Source organism: Nannospalax galili, unplaced genomic scaffold, assembly GCF_000622305.1.
Source record: "Nannospalax galili isolate Female #2095 unplaced genomic scaffold, S.galili_v1.0 scaffold497, whole genome shotgun sequence".
NCBI classification, from domain to species: Eukaryota; Metazoa; Chordata; class Mammalia; order Rodentia; family Spalacidae; genus Nannospalax; species Nannospalax galili.
The window spans coordinates 695,622-713,214 of NW_008339354.1; the positions used below are offsets into that span (position 1 = coordinate 695,622).

The following is a 17,593-nucleotide window of genomic DNA, read 5'->3' on the forward strand; positions in this document are numbered from 1 at the left end:
GCTTTTTTTTTTTTTTCGTATTTTTGAGACAGGATCTTCCTTAGCCCCAGCTGGCTTGAAATCCTTATGTAAATCAGGCTGGCCTTGATCTCACAGAGATCTGCCTGTCTCTGCCCACTAAGTCCTAGGATTGATGGTGTGCATATCCAACACCAGCAAATGTGTATCTTTCTATCCAGAGATTAATGAAGATCATGGATTGTGGGGAGCCGCCTGCCGTCCCTGCAGACGCCATTACAAGATGGCGCTCACATCCGGTTCATGCTGAGCAGTAAATAAGTCAGTACGCATGCCCGAAGTAATTTTCCACCTTCTAGTCTCTGCCTACCTCGTGGCGTGATATGGGCTGATGAGTTTGCGACCAATCAAGAGTTGCCACGTCCGAGACGGGCTTACTAACCTATATAAGGGCTGGGTTTCCGACATTCGGGGTCTTCGCCCTGTAAGCTTATGCTCTCCCTCTCAAGATGCATTAAAGCTTTTCTGCAGAAGGATCCTGAGTGTGCCGCGTCGTTCTTGCTGGCGAGACGATAGCGCGGGACAGACATTTATTTTGTGTGTGTGGAGATCAGAAGACAACTTTCAGGAGTCACTGATCTTTCTACCACATGGGTTCTGGGAATTGAACTCAGGTAGTTAGGCTTAGCAGCAAGCCCCTGGTCCCTGGCAGCCCTACCAAACTGGGTTAAACCACCTGCCAATAGTGTAGGGAACATTAAATATTAGTCTTTTCTTTAAAATCCTGTAAACATTTTAGTTTATGATGAAGAATAAACTAAATAATAAACTAATAAACTCTCCCTCTCTTTGACCATCCCTCTCCCCCTTCCTTTGAGCTGATTCTTTTAAATTAGCAAAACTGGAAAGACTAAGAAGCTGGTTCCCAGTTAACGGGGAGAACACACAGTACTGTTGAGTTAGGGGTAAAAACTTATGAAGCCTCAGTTTGGTTGTGCTTGCTGGATCTGGACATTGAAGCAATGTGCCCTTTTGCAAATATAAAAGTTGGAAAGAACAAAGACGTCCAAATAACTCCTGGAATCCATCTTTGGGGTCTTGCCATAGGTTTAGGTTTAAATGGAAGGCAAGAGGAATGCCCACCTAAGCAGTCTGGTCAAGGTGTGGTCCTGCCCATCACTGACCCACTGTTGTTCAAACTTGTCTCTCCTGCAAGGTGGTCTGACAAGCAGTCAGAACTGTGTGAAGAAATATCTTTCTAGGAGACAAGCTTCCCTCCCCCCATGGTTAGTAATCGGGTTCCAGTCTTTTCTGTTCCCCCTCATGAAACTCCTGGGGAAACTCCAATTCTTTGTGATCTATTATCCCAATAGCCAAAGGAGGGGCATGAGTGTCTTTCAGAAAATCTCCCAGACCAGCCTGGCTGCATTCACCTGGGAGCCACTGTGACAGTCTTTTCTTTTTTTCCCCAGAAGGAAGCTGGAGGAAAATTTTATTAGCATTTGATTGAAAAACAACAGTACCGGCAAGCTGAAAAACCTTGGTGGTTTTCGGGAGGAGGGGAGATCGAGAAAAAGTCATGCCTTCCAGCTAGCCACGGAGGTCAGAGAAACAATGGCAAAGCCCAGAGTGTTAGGGAAAACTTGCTTAGGGGTGCTGAGCTGTGGATTTGAGTTTGAGGGCACCAGATCCCAGATCCCAGGCCCTGTGTCCCAAGGCAAACAACAGTGCCAGGAACACATGATTAAGAATAGAAATAGAGACAGTTTATTAAGAAAGGGAAAAGCACCCCAAGAATGGCAGTGGGTTAGTGGGCTGTGGAAAGAGCCCCCAAACCATTATGATCTGTCCTAGTTTGTTTCTCCATTGCTGTGACAAAATACTCTGACCACTACCAACTTGGGGAGGAAAGGGTTTATTTTATCTTACATCTCCCAGGTCACAGTTTATCAGGGGAGCCCAAGGTAGGAGGAACTCAGGGCAGGAACCTGGAGGCAGGAGCTGGAGCACAGGCCATGGAGGAACACTGCTTACCGGCTTGCTCCCCTGGCCCCTGCTCAGCTTGCTTTCTTATACAACACAGGCCTACCTGACCAGGGTTGGTACCACCCACAGTGGGCTGGGTCCTCCCACTCTCAACAATCAAAAAGATGCTCCACAGACATGGCCACAGGCCAGTCCAATGGAGGCAATTCCCCAACTGAGGCTCCTCAACCCAGGTGTGTCAAGTTGACACTAAAGCTACCCAGCACATGATCTATTTATTATGAAAAGTGGAGTGTGTGGTGACTTGGCCAAAAGTCTCCTGAGCTTCGCTTCTCTTTAACAAAGCATCACGTTCCCAACCCTCCACCCTGTCTCCATTCTTGCCTGGGTTTTGGCCAGTGTAGCCCAAGTACATTTCACAGATCTGTCACAAGCATCAGCCCAAGGCAAGCTTTTCCCCATCTTCATGAAGGGCTGTGTGTGTGTGTGTGTGTGGTGTGTATGTGTGGTGTGTGTGTGTGTGGTGTGTCTGTGTGTGTGATATATGTGTGTGGTGTGCCTGTGTGTGTGGTGTGTATGTGTGTGTGGTGTGTCTGTGGTATGTGTGTGTGTGTGAGTGTGTGTCTGTGCCTGTCTGTGTGGTGTGGGTGTGTCACAGCATACATGTGGAGGTCAGAGGAAAACCTCAGGTGTCTAACTTTGCTTTCCACGTTATTTGAGACAAAGTTTCTTGCTATTTGCTCTGTGCACACCACAAGCTTCTGGGGACTCTCCTGTCTCGGCCTCCCTTTTCTCCATAGGAGTACCAGGATTATAAATGTATGCTACTGTGCCTGGCTTTATGTGGATTCTCGGGATTCAAACTCAGGTCTTGCCCTTGGGAGGACAGTGTTTTACCCACTGACCTATCTCCCAAGCCCCATTCATGAAGTTAAAATATTATTACATTTATTTAGAGTGTGTGTGTGTGTGCATGTGTACTGTCACACAGAGGACAACTTAGAGAGTTGGCTCTCTCTTTCCAATATGTGGGGCTGGTGATTGAACTCAGGTCATCAGCCTTGTTGACAAGTGCCTTTACCCACTGAGCCATTTCCTTGGCCCCCAGTTATAAAAGTTTAAAAATTAAGTTCCCTGTTTTTCTGCACAGTCTATCTCAAGCCTGTTCAAAGCACTGCCTTTGGGATGCTCTCTTCTTCCTCCAGCAGAGTTAGATGACAGGTGATTGTCTCCTGGGCTTCCTGGTAGATACAATTATACCTGGCTGCTTGACACACAGAAGTATAAATCTTGTTTCCTTGGCTTTTTATTTTTTCTTGGTCTTTTTGAGACAGGGTCTCCCTGTAGCCCCAGCTGGCCTGGAACTCATTCCCGAGTGCTGGGATTAAAGGTGTGTGCCACCACTCCCAGCTCCTTGTCTGTCTTAAAACCTGTGAGTTGCTCCAAGATGAGATGGGTGCACCCTCTTTTCCTAGCATTCCCATTTCCAAGTACATCATCAATAAAGGCAGGTACTGGACTTGTGGTTGTTCAGTTACCTGCACCATCGCCTTCTCTCTGAATGGTGCTTTTTGGAGAAGAGAGAAAGATGGAGGTCCAACATGCTGCCTACCTTTTGCTAAAGTTTGTGATGGAACTTTCCCAGTGACATCTCACTAGCACAGATCTGCACTTTGAGGCCTGGAATCCATTGATGGGTAATTTTATAACATGAAGAAACAGAGGAAGAGGTCTCTAGTCAGATAATGGACAATATTAACTGGGTGTAGTACCCATGTCTACACTCAGCATTCAGGAGGCTGAGACCGGAAGATCATGAGTTTGAGGCCTGGACCATACAACGAGACTCTGTCTGAAAAAAAAAAAAAGTACTGATCTGGTGGGTGGTTCTGTGGGTAAGGTGTTTGCTGCAAGGCCTAGAAACCTGAGGTCAATCCCTGGTGCCCATGCAAAGGTGGAAGGAGAGAACTGACTCCATAGACTTGTCCTCCGACCTCCACACATATACTGAGGTACAAACACTTGCCTCTCAATACAATAAAATTTAAAAAGACTACAAAAATAAAAATTTTTTTGAGACAGGGTTTCCCCGTATTGGGACTGACCTGGAACTCATTGTGTAGACCAGGCTGGCTTTGAACTCACAGAGATCCGCTTGCCTCTGCCTCCTGAGTGCTGGGGCTACGGTTTAATGTTTTATTTCACTAAAAATAAATTTAAAAATCACATGTATGAAAAATGACTAGAATCTACGATGTGTAAAGAAGTCTTAAAACCCAATAGTTAAAAAACCCAGCAAATATTTCAGCTACAAACGAACAGAAATTTCAAAAAGGAGACTAACAGAAGGCAGTCAGGCATGGCAGCACAGGCCTGTCACTCCAGTTCCTGGGAAATGGAGGCAGGGGGGATCAGAAGTTCAAAGTCATCCTTGGCCACATAACAAGTTCTAGACCAGCCTGGGCTACCTGCGATGCTGGTTCCAAAAACAACAAAAAAGTAGAATGTGCCTTTAATCCTAGCACTCAGTAGGCAGAGGCAGGCAGCTCTCTGTAAGTTTTGGGACAGCCTGGTCTACAAAGCGAGTTCCAGGCAACCACTTTGTGAGTTCCTGGATGCTTACAGGCCAGCGAGCCTGGTGTGTGATCTGGGAAGGACAAAGATATGCTGCCTCAAATATGGTGGCAGACAGGGGAGACATGACTGACACCTGAGGTTGACCTCTGACCTCCTCATGTGTACCATGGTATGAGCACACATGCACAATGATCATACACACATGCATCATGCTTAAAAACAGAGCCAAAAAGACCGTGTTCAACCCTGATGGGGATGTGAATAACTGAATTCATCATACACTGCTCTTCAGTTTATGCAATGCAACAGCTTCTCAGAAAAACAGATTTTCTGGAAACTTTAGCTGTATGGTCAACTTTGGGAAAAAAAATCTTCCTGTTAACCATGTTGAATTGGGATCATACTGAAATTATTAGCCATATTGGTTTAGAAACGTTCAATTTATTTTGTTCCCATGTGTGCTGGGGTAACGTGCTGTATTAAATACATAAGGTCTAACCTATGTAAGTTTTGTTAGAGAAACTAATAATCTCCAAATAATAATAAAAAACAGATTTGCAGTTTCTTTGGTGGAAAGTGGTTTAAGATAGAGTCTCATGTAGTTCAGACTGGCCTGAAACTTGTTATGTAGCTGATGATGACCTTATGCTTCTGATCACCTGCCTCCATCTCCCAAGTGCTGGGATTATATGTGTGAGCCACTGTGCCCAGCACCATATATGCAATTTTTTATAAAACAATGTTCATGTCAGGTATGGTGGTGCATGTCTATAATCATAGCATTCAGGAGGTCAAAGCAGAAGGATCATGCATTTAAGGCCAGCTCAGGCTATACAGTAAGTGTCATCCCAGCCTTGGCTACACAGTGGCCCTTTCCAAAAAATAAAAATTATATAGGTATATAAGTAAAGAAAGCATGTATGTAACATGTGATTCAGCAGTTGAACTTTTGGGTGACCCAGATAAATAAAAACGTATATTCCTACAAAAACTTGCACATGAATGGTCATGCAGCCTTGTCTGCAATGGCAAGATAGTAGGTGGTAAATAAATTTCCATATATTCATACCATGGAATACTACTCAGCAATAAAAGGGAATGATTGTTAATACATGCAAGAACTTACATGAATCCCAAAGGAATTACCCTGAGAGAGAAAAGCAAGTCTCACAAGTTATATGCTCTCTGATCCTAGTGATACATGAATATATTTTCATGGGCTCTTGCTATGTTACCCAGGCTGGTCTCAAACTTGGATGGAGTGATGCTCCTGTCTTTGGCTGTTGAATAGCTGGGACTATTCACCACTATGTCCTATAGTTTTCAAAAACCAAGCCCTAGATATGGAAGACAGATTAGTAGTTAGCAGAGGTTAGAGGAGTGCTGGGGTTAAAGGCATGTGTCACCATGCCCGGCCCCAAGCTGTTTTCTTAAACCTCAGATAACTTGAATAAGAATCTGTACTCCTACAACTTAATTGTAACCCTAGTTGAAAACTGAACTTAAAGGCAGAGTTTCATTACATTTTTTTTTTTTTTTAGACACAGTCTCCCTATAGCCCCAGCTGTCCTGGAACTCACTATGTAGACCTGGTTGGCCTTGAACTCACAGAGATCTGCTTGCCTCTGCCTCCCAAGTGCTGGGGCTACAGGCATGCACCACCACGCCCGGCTTCATAACAAGTTTTAAATCCAGAAAAGAGACAATTGTTGGTAGCAGAGTACGTATGAAACTTAAACTTTAAATGGGCTCCAAGGCAGGGAGGTTGGGGGGGAAGGTTCAAGAACAGACAGCTTGGAAGGGGCTCAGATCTCATGGGAAGCTGTGCTTCAGCCTACATGGAAGAGAGAGAAGCCTGCTGTGAAAGTGCAATCGCAGTAGACCTTGTGACTTAGCTGTTTCCTCAGAATTGAACACTTTCTGTCTAGAGATGACAGCCTCCAGACTCAGGAAACTCTTGAAACTGACCAGATCCAGGAAGCTCAGAAATTTACAAGAATCCTGCAGACCCTCCCCAAGGTTCTATGAGCAGAAAGTAAACTCAGGGAGAGGATTATCTAGTGGAGCTGCCTGCAAGTTGTGCAGGGTGTGCAGACAGCCCCAGGGATGCAGCTCTCAAGAGATGTCATACATGCTGGGGTGGACCTGGGGATGTAGCTGCCTTAAGTCACCCATGTTCCTGTAGGTAACCCTGACAATAGAGTCATTGGTTCTCCAAGCTAGACTTGGGTGGAATTTTCTTTGGTTTGTCATCAGTGCCCCTATGTAGGGTGAGAAGACCCTTGCTCACATCTTCAGGAGAAGCTACTCAGCAGTCACTGTGGCAGGAAGGCAGGAACAGGTGACCAGCACCCACTGATATGGATGGATGTGCCTGAATACCACAGGGCAGCCTCTTCCACAATGTCCTCAGAGCCCTCTACCAGAAAGCTTAACATCCCGCTCACCTAACAGGCAAACTAAAGGCATGTGTATTATTTGCTGTGGGGCACAGGTGAAGGGTGCGCTGGGGGAGGGTCACCATCACACATGGCTTCAGCAAACATATTAATTCTCTCAAAAAGCAAAGATCATATACTGGCCTGTAGTTCTAGGGTCTGGGGGAGGTGATCAGCAGTGTCATCCAGGACACTGGTGTTTTCCATCTGGCTCCCACTGTGTTGGCCATCTTCCATAGTTAGTTAAGGAGCCAGAGCAGTGGCAAGTGCCTTAGGCAGGTATTACTCTGTGTGTGTGTGTGTGTGTGTGTGTGTGTGTGTGAGAGAGAGAGAGAGAGAGAGAGAGAGAGAGAGAGAGAAACAAACCTCCTCTCTTGTATATTTTCTTACAGGACAGGAAAGCATTTGTTAGAAAATCCCAGGTCGCTGCCCACCAAGTTCCACTGTGAGGATTGGGTTGATGTGCCCTGACTCAGTTGTAAGCATGACTCGGACACAAGGACCTTACACTGTCACCTTCTTTCACTGGAGGCGGCCTTTGCCAGCACAGGGTGGCTGTGTCATGTGTGGACCCTTCTCCTGTCCTCTCCTTTGCAACAAGGTCTGGTTTCTAGTGCCAGCCAGAGGTTTGCTGCCTGGAAACTGACTTGGTGTTCTTCTAGGACAAGAGACTATTGGCTCTTTATTTTACCACTTTTTCCCCCCTTAAGACAAAAGGCTTTCTTTTCAGCCCAGGTTGGTCTACAACTTACTATGTCACACAGGTTAGCCTGGAAACTTGCTGCACTATTCCCGCCTCAGCCTCCCAAATGGTGGTGGTTCAAGTGTAAGCCACCATGCTTGGCTTATATTTTGGCATAGTAAAATGGCTCAGTCAGTAAAAGTGCCTGTCTTGAAAGCCTGATCTGGGTTTGATGAAGGGAATTCATGATGGAAGGAGAGAACTGACTCCTGAAAATTGTACTTTTTTTCTTTTTTTTTTTTTTTGTCTTTTTGAGGCCAGGTCTCCCTGTAGCCCCAGATGGCCTGAAACTCACTATGTAGACCAGGCAGGCTTCGAACTCAGGAGATCCACCTGCCTCTGCCTCCCCAGTGCTGGGATTAAAAGTGTATATCACCACGCCGCCGGCTAGAAACTTCAAACTTTTATCTTCTGATTTTTGAGACAGGGTCTCTTGTAGCCCTCCCTGGCTGGCCCTAAACTCACTATGTAGCCAAGGATGATCTTGAACTCTTTATTATTATTTTTTTGGTCTTTTTGAGACAGGGTCTCCCTGTAGCCCCAGCTGTCCTGGAACTCACTATGTAGGCCAGGCTGGCCTTGAACTCACAGAGATCTGCCTGCCTCTGCCTCCCGAGTGCTGGGATTAAAGGCGTGTGCCACCAAGCTCTTGAACTCTTGACCATTCTTCTGCCTTGAGTGCTGGGATTAGAGGCATGCACCACCATGCCCAACTTTTTTATTGTTGTTTTGAGACAGTGTTTCACACTGTAGTATAGTCTGGCCTGGAATTTACTATGCAACCTAAAGTGAGTTAATGTTCATGAAACACTATATAATTTTTTTTTTTTTGGCAAGGCTGAGTATTGAACTCAGGGCCTTGCACATGTTAGGGAAGTATTCTACCACTCAGCTACACACCCACCAGGCCTTTATATAAAATAATAATAATAATAATAATAATAATAATAATCTCAGTTCATTTATCATCTTAGGCAAGGGATGACAGGAATGGAAATATGCTTAGAGAATCTTTTGATAGAATCAGGCTCTTCCTGGGTATTCTGGAAAGCGTCTGGAATTTTCTGTAAGCTTCTACTTGAGGTTCAAGGAGAACTCTGGAAACTGTCAGTTTGACAGCTTGGGGGTTGGGTGTTCCCCAGGGACACCTTAGCCTTACCTGCCTCTGCTATTGGTCTGCACACCAAGCAGGGGCATGCTCAGCAGTGGCCTGTTTCTAGCCTTAATCTGCCACCTGAACTGTGATTATAAAGTCAGGCCAAATGGGAGGTGCAAGAATACTGAACCATCACAATGTGCAGCAGTTGGAGCACCTGGATCCCAGGCCTGGCCCTGTTTGTCAGCTGAAGAGACTATTTGTATCCAGGGACTGTGAAAGCAAAGTACTACTGGGGGCTCAAAAGTACAGAAATTTATTTTCTCACAGTTCTAGAGCCCAGAATTCTAAAATGAAGGTGCTGACAGGTCCCTGCTCTCTCTGAAGGTTTGGAAATAGCTGTTCCAGGCAGTTCCCCTGGAGTTGTGTTGCCAGTGACCCCAGGCATACATACCTTGGCTTGCAGACACATCACGCCTCCCGCTAAGCAACATCCTCAGCCCATTTCTCTATCCTCAGATAACCATTTTTCTTTTCTTTCTTTTTTTTTTCTTGGTCTTTTTGAGATAGGGTCTCCCTGTAGCCTCAGCTGGTCTGGAACTCACTATGTAGACCAGGCTGCCCTTGAACTCGCAGAGATTCACCCATCTCTGCCTCCCAAGTGCTGGAACTACAGGGGTGCAGCACCACACCCTGCTCTGGGAATCCTTTCTTGACCACAGCTGACATCCAGGGATCTCTAGGGCTGCACAGTAGTCTATTAGCCAGGTCACAGGCTCTGCACTGAGCTTCACCTTGGGTTGATCATTTACTAGTGCATGCTCACCTAGTGGCCAGATTTCTCCATGTCTGTTTCCAAGGACTGTGGTAGGATTAAATAAGCTAAATAAAAGAGCCAGAACACATGATTATCTGCTCTGCTGATGTCAGGTATGACCACTCATTATTTGTGTGTGGATCCCAGCTTTGTCACATCTTAGTCTCTTTGGGTAAGTTACTTAACATTTCCATGATTCAGTTTCTAATCTCTAACAATGGTGCTGTATTGAAGATCCTGCTTAAGTATTTAGCATAGTGTCTAGAATAAGCACTATTAAATAGTACTTTTGAGTGCTCTATTGAATAAGCAGTAGAAAATACTGAATAAACACCAGAAAGATTAGTTATAACAATGAGTCTGGGGCCTGGAGAGATGGCTCAGTGGTTAAAGGCACTGGCTTCTCTTACAGAGCTGACCTAGGTTTGAGTCCCAGTACCCGCATGGTGGCTAACAACCATCCACAACTGCAGTTCTAGAGGATCCCACACCCTCTCCTGACCTCCGTGGGTATTGCAAGACATGGGTGCACCTTGCATACATGCAGGCAATACACTCATACACATAAAAAATTGTATTTTATTTTTGGATGCTGGGGATTGAAGTACACACTAAATTCCACCCCCAAGTCCTGTATTTTTTTTAAGTTGCTGCAAAAATTGTGCATTGACGTATTTTCAGATTTAGCTTTTTTTTTTTTGTGTGTGTGTGTGTCTGCACGCCTCTGTGCAGGTCAGAGGTCTATGTCCCGTTTGTCTCTGCATCTTATTGACACCGGGTCTGACTGAACTTGGGTATCGAGATTCAGCTAGAGCTGAGTTTGCAGGTGCAAAGGCATTTTATTGTGTGGGTGGTCCGGATCCAATTCCTGCCCTCGTGCTTATGTGGCAAGCACTTCACAGACTGAGCCATCTCCCCAGCCCCAAATTTATCTTACATTCACCAGTTCGCAGCTGCGAGTAACAACACGGGCTCAGTTAACCTGCAAAATTAATAAAATGCTACAGTCAAAGGTGGTGGTACATGTCTGTGATTCCAGCACTCAGGAGGCGGAGGTAGAACGATCTAAACTCCTTCTTCGCCTTGGCTGCATATGGGAGACAGTGTTAAAAAATAAAAGGGCGGCAGTTGCTAGCTATTCTGTTTACTGTGTGCTGCGTGTTGGTCCAGCGGTGCGGCACACCTGGCTGCAAGAAGCTGGTGCTTAGGAAGTGACATTTCCACAGCGCTCCGGTGCAAAGGCTGCGGCACGCTAGAGAACCAGGCTCAGGGCTCCCTGGGCCGACCATCAACCGCACCCTCCGCCCAGTCCTCCCGGTCCCGCCCCGCCCCGCTGGTCCAGGCTGGAGACGGTGGCTTCAAGCGGGGAGCGCCCACGCTACGACCCAGAAGGGGAAACTGAGGCCGGGCCGCGGGGAGAGGCAGCATCCCGCGCATCCGCTGGGAGGACACGCACACACCAATGCGGCTCCCGCGTGGCACCCGCCACTTCCCGTCCCGCGCGCGAGCAGCACTCACGTGACCCGCGGGGCGGAGATCACCTGAACAAGGGCGTCACGTGAGCGGGGGGCGGGCCGGGGGCGGTGCCGCGCGGGTCACGTGATGCGGTTCCGGGCCGCGGCGGAGCTCAGCGCTAGCCGCACTCTCGAAGGACTCGGGCTCCCGCCGTCAGCCCCTCCGCTCTGCTCCCCCTCCGCCCCAGCGGCGCCACCGCGTCCCGGGCTCCGCGAGCGGCCGCCCGCCGCCAGCCGCCCCGCACCATGCGGGCCCTTCCCGGCCGCGGCGCCCACCTCGGGCCCGCCCGCCGCCCTCGCACGGCGGTCCCCCTGCGGCTCTTGCCTCCGCCGCTGCTGCTGCTGCTGCTCCAGGCCGCGGGCGCGCAGGCCCAGTCCACCGACTTCCCTGAGCTCTGCAGGTGGGTGGCCGCGGGCCGTGGGGGTGGGGAGTCCGTCGGGCCTCGTCCACACCCGCCCCGCCCCCGGGGGAAAGTTGCCTGCGTGGTGGCCGGGGGGGGGGTGGGGAGGACGGGGAGCCGCGAGCCCCCACTTCTGAACCCCGAGCCCAGAGCCCCCCCCCACCGCAGCCCAGAGCCCGGAGCCAGAACCCCTAGTCCCAGTCCTGATCCCTGAGTTCCGACCCCCAAGAGCCCCAGCCCTGATCCCTGAGGTCCGATCCCCCAGAGCGTCGAACACTTGAGGCCCGGAGCCCCTGACCCCGGATCCCTAGCCCAGAACTCGGAGTCCGAACTCGAGAGCCCAGAACCTGGAGCCTCGAACCCCGTTCCCTGAACCCCAACCCCGGATTCCCAGTATAGAACCTCGATTCCCCCCCCCCATTCCTAAACTCGGAACCCGGAGCCCGGAGCCTTAAGTCTCGAACCCCTGATCTCTGAACTCCGAACCTTCAGTTCCAAACCTGGAGCCAGAATCCTGAGTCTCGAACCCCAGATCCTTGAGTCCTGAATCCTTAGCACCGCACAGCGACCCCCAAACCCTGAACCCCAGGCTCCGACCCGCAGTCCCGGTCCCCGAACCCCCAGCCAGGCCACTGTGGCTGACCCAGAGAAGCCACGGGGGTCCCGCGGGGTAGACACCCGCGGCCAGCTGTGTCCTGGGGAGTCGGAGGGCAGAACTCCAACCGCGCTTTTGTTCGCGCACATTGCCATTGAACTTCAGCCGCGGGGCCCTGGGTGCGCACTGTCCAGGGAGCCCTCGCCGTGGCCTTGGACTTGGCTGGTGGTGGTTTCCGTGGCTGACTGAGCTCTCTGGTAGGACTCACCCCCCCTTTTTTTTTCCATTTTAAAAGTACCTGTTCTGTAGTGGGTGTCTTTTATTGGTCTGAGGCTGAGGGGTGGTCATCTGTGTTGGCTTTACCCTTCCTTCACCTAATCTACTTCCTGTCTGGTTGCACACGTGATGTCATTGTCTCCAGGGTGGATTTTTCTAGGGGAGTCTTCTCCTTTGGGAACCAAGGTTGTGTAATCATCGGTCCCATCGAAGTTTGTTGGGAAGTTTTGGGAAGTCAGGCTTCTGTTTGTTAAACTTTGGTAAGAGGGGAAACAAGATGAAAATATTGAAGTCAGGTTCACCCTTGACTTGGCTCTTAAAGTGACTTTGGAACACAGTGAAGCTGCGTCTACTTTGGGTTTCTGATGGCTTGTTTTTTTACCTTGTATCAGAGTTTTGTTCTCACCTGGAGTGCAGGGGTCATTACTCCAAGATAGAGGCTGACCTGAGTAGAAAGCCTCTGCAAAGGGCTGTGGAGACTGTTCTTTGGAGGGTATCTGGAGGGATACTCCTGTACTGTGGTTAACAGACCTGTGCTGTTTTAGGAGAAACGGCTGCTCTAATAACTTCATGATAGGGAGGAAGGGCGCCCCTTTAACAATGGCAGGCCCAGAGGGACATTTTAGAGAGGAAGTTTTGGATTAAGGGCTACTGTGATCAAGAATATCCCCCAAGAATTAGCATAGTGAATTAGTGCTGTGGAAGTCTTGCTCTTGTTAATTAATTGGATTTTCTTTTTTGTTTCTTTTTGGGGGGGTGGTGCAATTCTGGGAATTGAACCTAGGGCCTCAGCAGGCAAGTGCTATACCACTAAGCTAGAGACCCAGTCCTACAATTCATTTCATTAATTTTTTAAAACTATTCTCTTTTTTAAAATTTATTTTTACCTTATGTGTTTTGCTTGCATGTGTGTAAGTGCACCCGTGTTGTGCAAAGCCCATGGAGGCCAGAAGAGGGTGTTGGATCCTTGGAACTGGAATTATAGACCGTTAGCCACCATGTGGGTGCTGGGACTCAAACCCAGGTCCTCTGCAAGAACAGCCAGTGCTCAACTGCTGAGCCATCTCTCCAGCCCCCATTTTAATTAAGGCAGGGTCTCACTATGTAGCTCTGCCTGGCCTGGAACTCTACGGTACATCAGGCTAGCCAGAGTAGGTTAAAGTTGGCTAGTAGGACAGGTTGAGACCTCTTTGGGGCCACTGGCTTGTACCTGTGTTCACCCCATTTCCAGGTGGAACACATGTCCTTGTCTAGTGGGCCTGCTTTTGTGTGTGCATGCAGAGAGGCTGCTGTCACAAGTATGACTTAGGGCTAGAGAGGGATCTGGGAATGTGATCACCATAGCCTTCTTTTTTTTTTTTTTTTTTTTTTTTTTTTTTTTGTTCCCCAGCTGCCTAGGAATTTGCTAGTAGACCAGGCCAGCCTTGGTCTCAGAACTCCACCTCCCTCTTGCTCCCGAGTGCTGGGATTAAGGGTGTGCACTATCAGTCCTGACTTCTACCTTAGTCTTTGAGGTTGGTATGTTGGGTTGTTCCTCTAGATTTCCTGAAACCTCTCAGCCCCTGCACACCCTCTGTCAGTCAGTCACCTACCTGTCACTGCTCTCTATTGCTCAGAACTATTTTCGGTTTCTCTTCCAAACTTCATGCCTGCTTGGTGAAGTTTCATCCTGTGCCTCCTATTTGGTTTTGTGTTTGTCTTGGGCTTGGTTTTTGTGGTGCTGGAGTTCAAACCAGGGCCTCCAGCAAGCTAAGACGTTGTTTGCCATTTATCTATAGCCCTTCTTTAGAATCCATATCTCTTCTAAATTCTTTTAACGACTTTCTTGGGAATGTGGGCGGTAATCTGTACTGTTATGAGATAAATTGGCTCCAAGTCAAAGTTGTCAAGGTTCCTTAACTTTATCACATACTTGGGAAATTGCGGGGAGGGGTGAGCAGCTCTTTAAACCCAGTATGTAAAGTTCCACTAAGTATCTTGGGAGCATGCTGGGTTAAGCCCGGTGGTTATACTGCTCAAGGGCTATATGGCTAAAGTATAAATACCCATTCTGGTCTGTTAGCATGAAAAAAACTCGAGTCCTACAATTGTTACCTCTGTGTGTGTGTTTGCCACTTGGTCACATGGGGCAGTTACATGTGTGCTGAGGATCATGTTCCTAGTGTTTTTAAACAAGGTTAAACAGTAGTCACTTTTTGCTTGTGGAAAAAAATCCAAAACAAAACAGTCTTGGTGCGGTTTGAGTGCCCAGGGCAGTTCCTGAACTTATATCTTGTAAAGGTAATGGTATGCCCAGACGTCATGTGACTTTCCCTGGAGCCTGAGCAGTGGTTCTCACTGTCTCTTAACTGATAGAGTTGGATTTCTGGGAGAACAGCCTCTCCTCCCAAGAGAGGATATTTTTTAGAGCCCAGGAGGGAAGTCCTAGCCTACTTTGGGGTGTTGGGTTCCTACGGGGACTGCTCTGACCTCTCTGTAGGGCTGCAGTTTTTAGTGCCTATAGCTTTGAGGAGGGGTAAAGGGACCCCAGTGGAGGGACCATTTTAGCATCCACTCTTAGAATGTCTGTGCCATCGAGAGGTCTGCTCTGTGAGGTGTACATTGTACAGCAGGCATGGCAGAGCCAGGCCCCCAGGTGCAGATGGCTCCGAGCAGCACTTGGCACAACTACTTGCTCTTTGATGAGACCAGATAATTTATTTTATATGTATTTTATTTTTGGTGATACTAAGTATTGAATCTAGGGCCTCATGCCCTAGAATGCCAGGTAAATGTTCTACCCCTGAGCTATCTCTCTAGAGCTCTTTTTTACCTTATTTTGAGACAGGTCTTACTAAGTTGTCCAGGCTGGCTTTGCACTTGCCACCCTCCTGTCTCAGCGTCTGCAGCAGCTAGGATCCTAGGCTTGTACTTCTGGCCTGGCTGAGAACACAACTAGACATCTAGAGGCAAGCCCCATACTGTGGAAGAAGTTACACTCAGGTATCTCTGTGAAAGAGAGATTCAGGTGTCCCTTGGGATGTGGTGTATTGGTTCAAAGCTGGTAGAACTTAACTTTCTCAGGCCAGTGTGCATGGTGGTGGGGCAGGGACCATCTGAAGGTCAGGGCGTACAGGATGAGTGAGAACAAGAGAGGGGCCCATGCAGAGAGGGGCCAGAGGCCAGGCTGTACAGAACAACAAAGGGACCCCAGGCGTGCTCTAGGCTAGCCTGTCAGTGGCTTTTCTTATTACTGTGTACTTTAAACTGCAAATGCCATGTTATGTATGTAATGTACAGGTTTCCACCCTTGATTGAGGTGTTTACAATATCCTTCGTGAGTAAAGTCTTAACAGTTGGTACTGATTATAAAATGCATTGGACTGGTAGTTAACTACTTGGAAATTTGCACAGAACAAGTTTTCCCCAAATTGTTTGGGTATAAATGCTGGGGAGTTTATCACGTTGAGGACGAGAGCATGATGACGCTGGCTGGGAGTTGCAGTGGATTTAGTTGTTATCTCTAGGGAGTTTTTTTTTTTTTTTTTTTTCCTTCTTGCAGTTTTTCCAAAAGAACAATGCTTATGCCTAATTTGGGCCACATGTGAGCCTGGATCACATCCATTTATGTGTATGCATTCTTTTAACCATAAGTGTGTGTTAGCCTAGGACTGTTAATGGTGGTTACATTATTATTATTATTACATATGGCCCTCATTATGTTGTGGTGGGGGAGGATGATCTTTAACTCCTGATCCTCTGGCCTCTCTCATCATTTCTTAAAACAGCATCTCGACAGATTCCTAGAAAACAAATACTTAATTAAGGTCCGAATCTTTATATCAGGGTTTTACGTATAGGAGGACTTCAGAAGATGGAGTTGTTAAAATAATATAGAGGTTCTCTGTTTTTTTATTTTTGGTGCTGGGTGTGGAAGATGATCTTTAACTCCTGATCCTCTGGCCTCTCTCATCATTTCTTAAAACAGCATCTCGACAGATTCCTAGAAAACAAATACTTAATTAAGGTCCGAATCTTTATATCAGGGTTTTACGTATAGGAGGACTTCAGAAGATGGAGTTGTTAAAATAATATAGAGGTTCTCTGTTTTTTTATTTTTGGTGCTGGGTGTGGAATCCAGGGTCTTGCATGCTAGACAAGTGCTCTGCCACGAAGCCTCATCCCCAGCCTGGCCTCTTCTGTTTGATCTTGGCATACAAGCTGTGCTGTGCTGTGCTGTCCTGGGCAGAGATGTCTGCAGTGTTCCAGAACTTGTAGTGACTGAGCTCGTTCATCCTTTGGCAGGTGCCGTCCTTTGTTTTCTTTGTTTGGGGGGATTTTTCTAGCTCCCCACATCTCTAATGCCCCAGCTGGTCTCATGCAAATGAAGAGTGGTCTGCCTTTATGAGAACCACCAATCTAGAATCAAAGTTGGCCACCTCATTCTTCATTCCTATGAGCCATGTGCTAGTTGTTCCATGTCCTTGTCAACACTTTGTTTTACTAGTCTTCCTTTTAGCCACTCTAGTGGGTCTGTAAAGGCATCTCGGTGTGCCTTTGATTTTCTCCTTTCTCTCCCTTCCCTGCCCCTCTTGTTTTCTGGGTGCCTCTCTTTCATTCCCTTTGCCTGTCATTGTCTTGTTCTCTCTCTCCAGGGTCTTGCTATGTAGCCTTGGCTGGCCTACTGCTCAGTATGTAACCCAGGTTGGCTGGAACTAGAGGCATGCACCATTGCATCCAGCCGTGGTTTTAGTTTTCACACCCCTGCTGGCTCATAGTGTTAAACAAACCTTTCCTATTCTTACTGAGATACTTGACGATTTTCAGTATCTTCATTTACTTGTTCACCAGATGGACTTTGGAGTTTATTTTAAAGATAATATTTTGTCTTCTGGATTGGTCACAAGGGAAATTGTGCAGACATTTCAAATACCCCCTCTTGCCCCCATGTAAAAATCTTCCCGGTTGAGAAGCACTGGGTTATTGTTATTAGCCCAAGGTCAGAGAGTTTTTCTTCATTGTTTATTTCTACGATCAGTTTCTTGGCTTAGTTTTTGTATAATGTGAGGAAAGGGTGAAGGTTCATCCCCCATGAAAATGTGACTTTATTTGCTAATGCTGTATGTGTGGTGCTGGCAGCTAAGAATTTAAGTGACACTGTGCTCTAATTTTTACTGTGATCTTGATTCACCTTCTTATCAGGAATGTATTCCT

General features: G+C 47.4%; 1 protein-coding gene across 1 annotated transcript in view; it reads left to right on the forward strand.

Moving 5' to 3' along the window:
• Positions 1-11,213: 11,213 nt before the first annotated feature.
• Positions 11,214-17,593, forward strand: part of Igf2r (insulin like growth factor 2 receptor) — a 106,251-nt gene continuing 99,871 nt past the window's right edge. Inside the window, exon 1 of the mRNA XM_008833873.2 lies at positions 11,214-11,529. Within this exon, the coding sequence (XP_008832095.1) occupies positions 11,375-11,529 (155 nt within the window). The 5' untranslated portion in view covers positions 11,214-11,374. The remainder of the gene's footprint in view (positions 11,530-17,593) is intronic.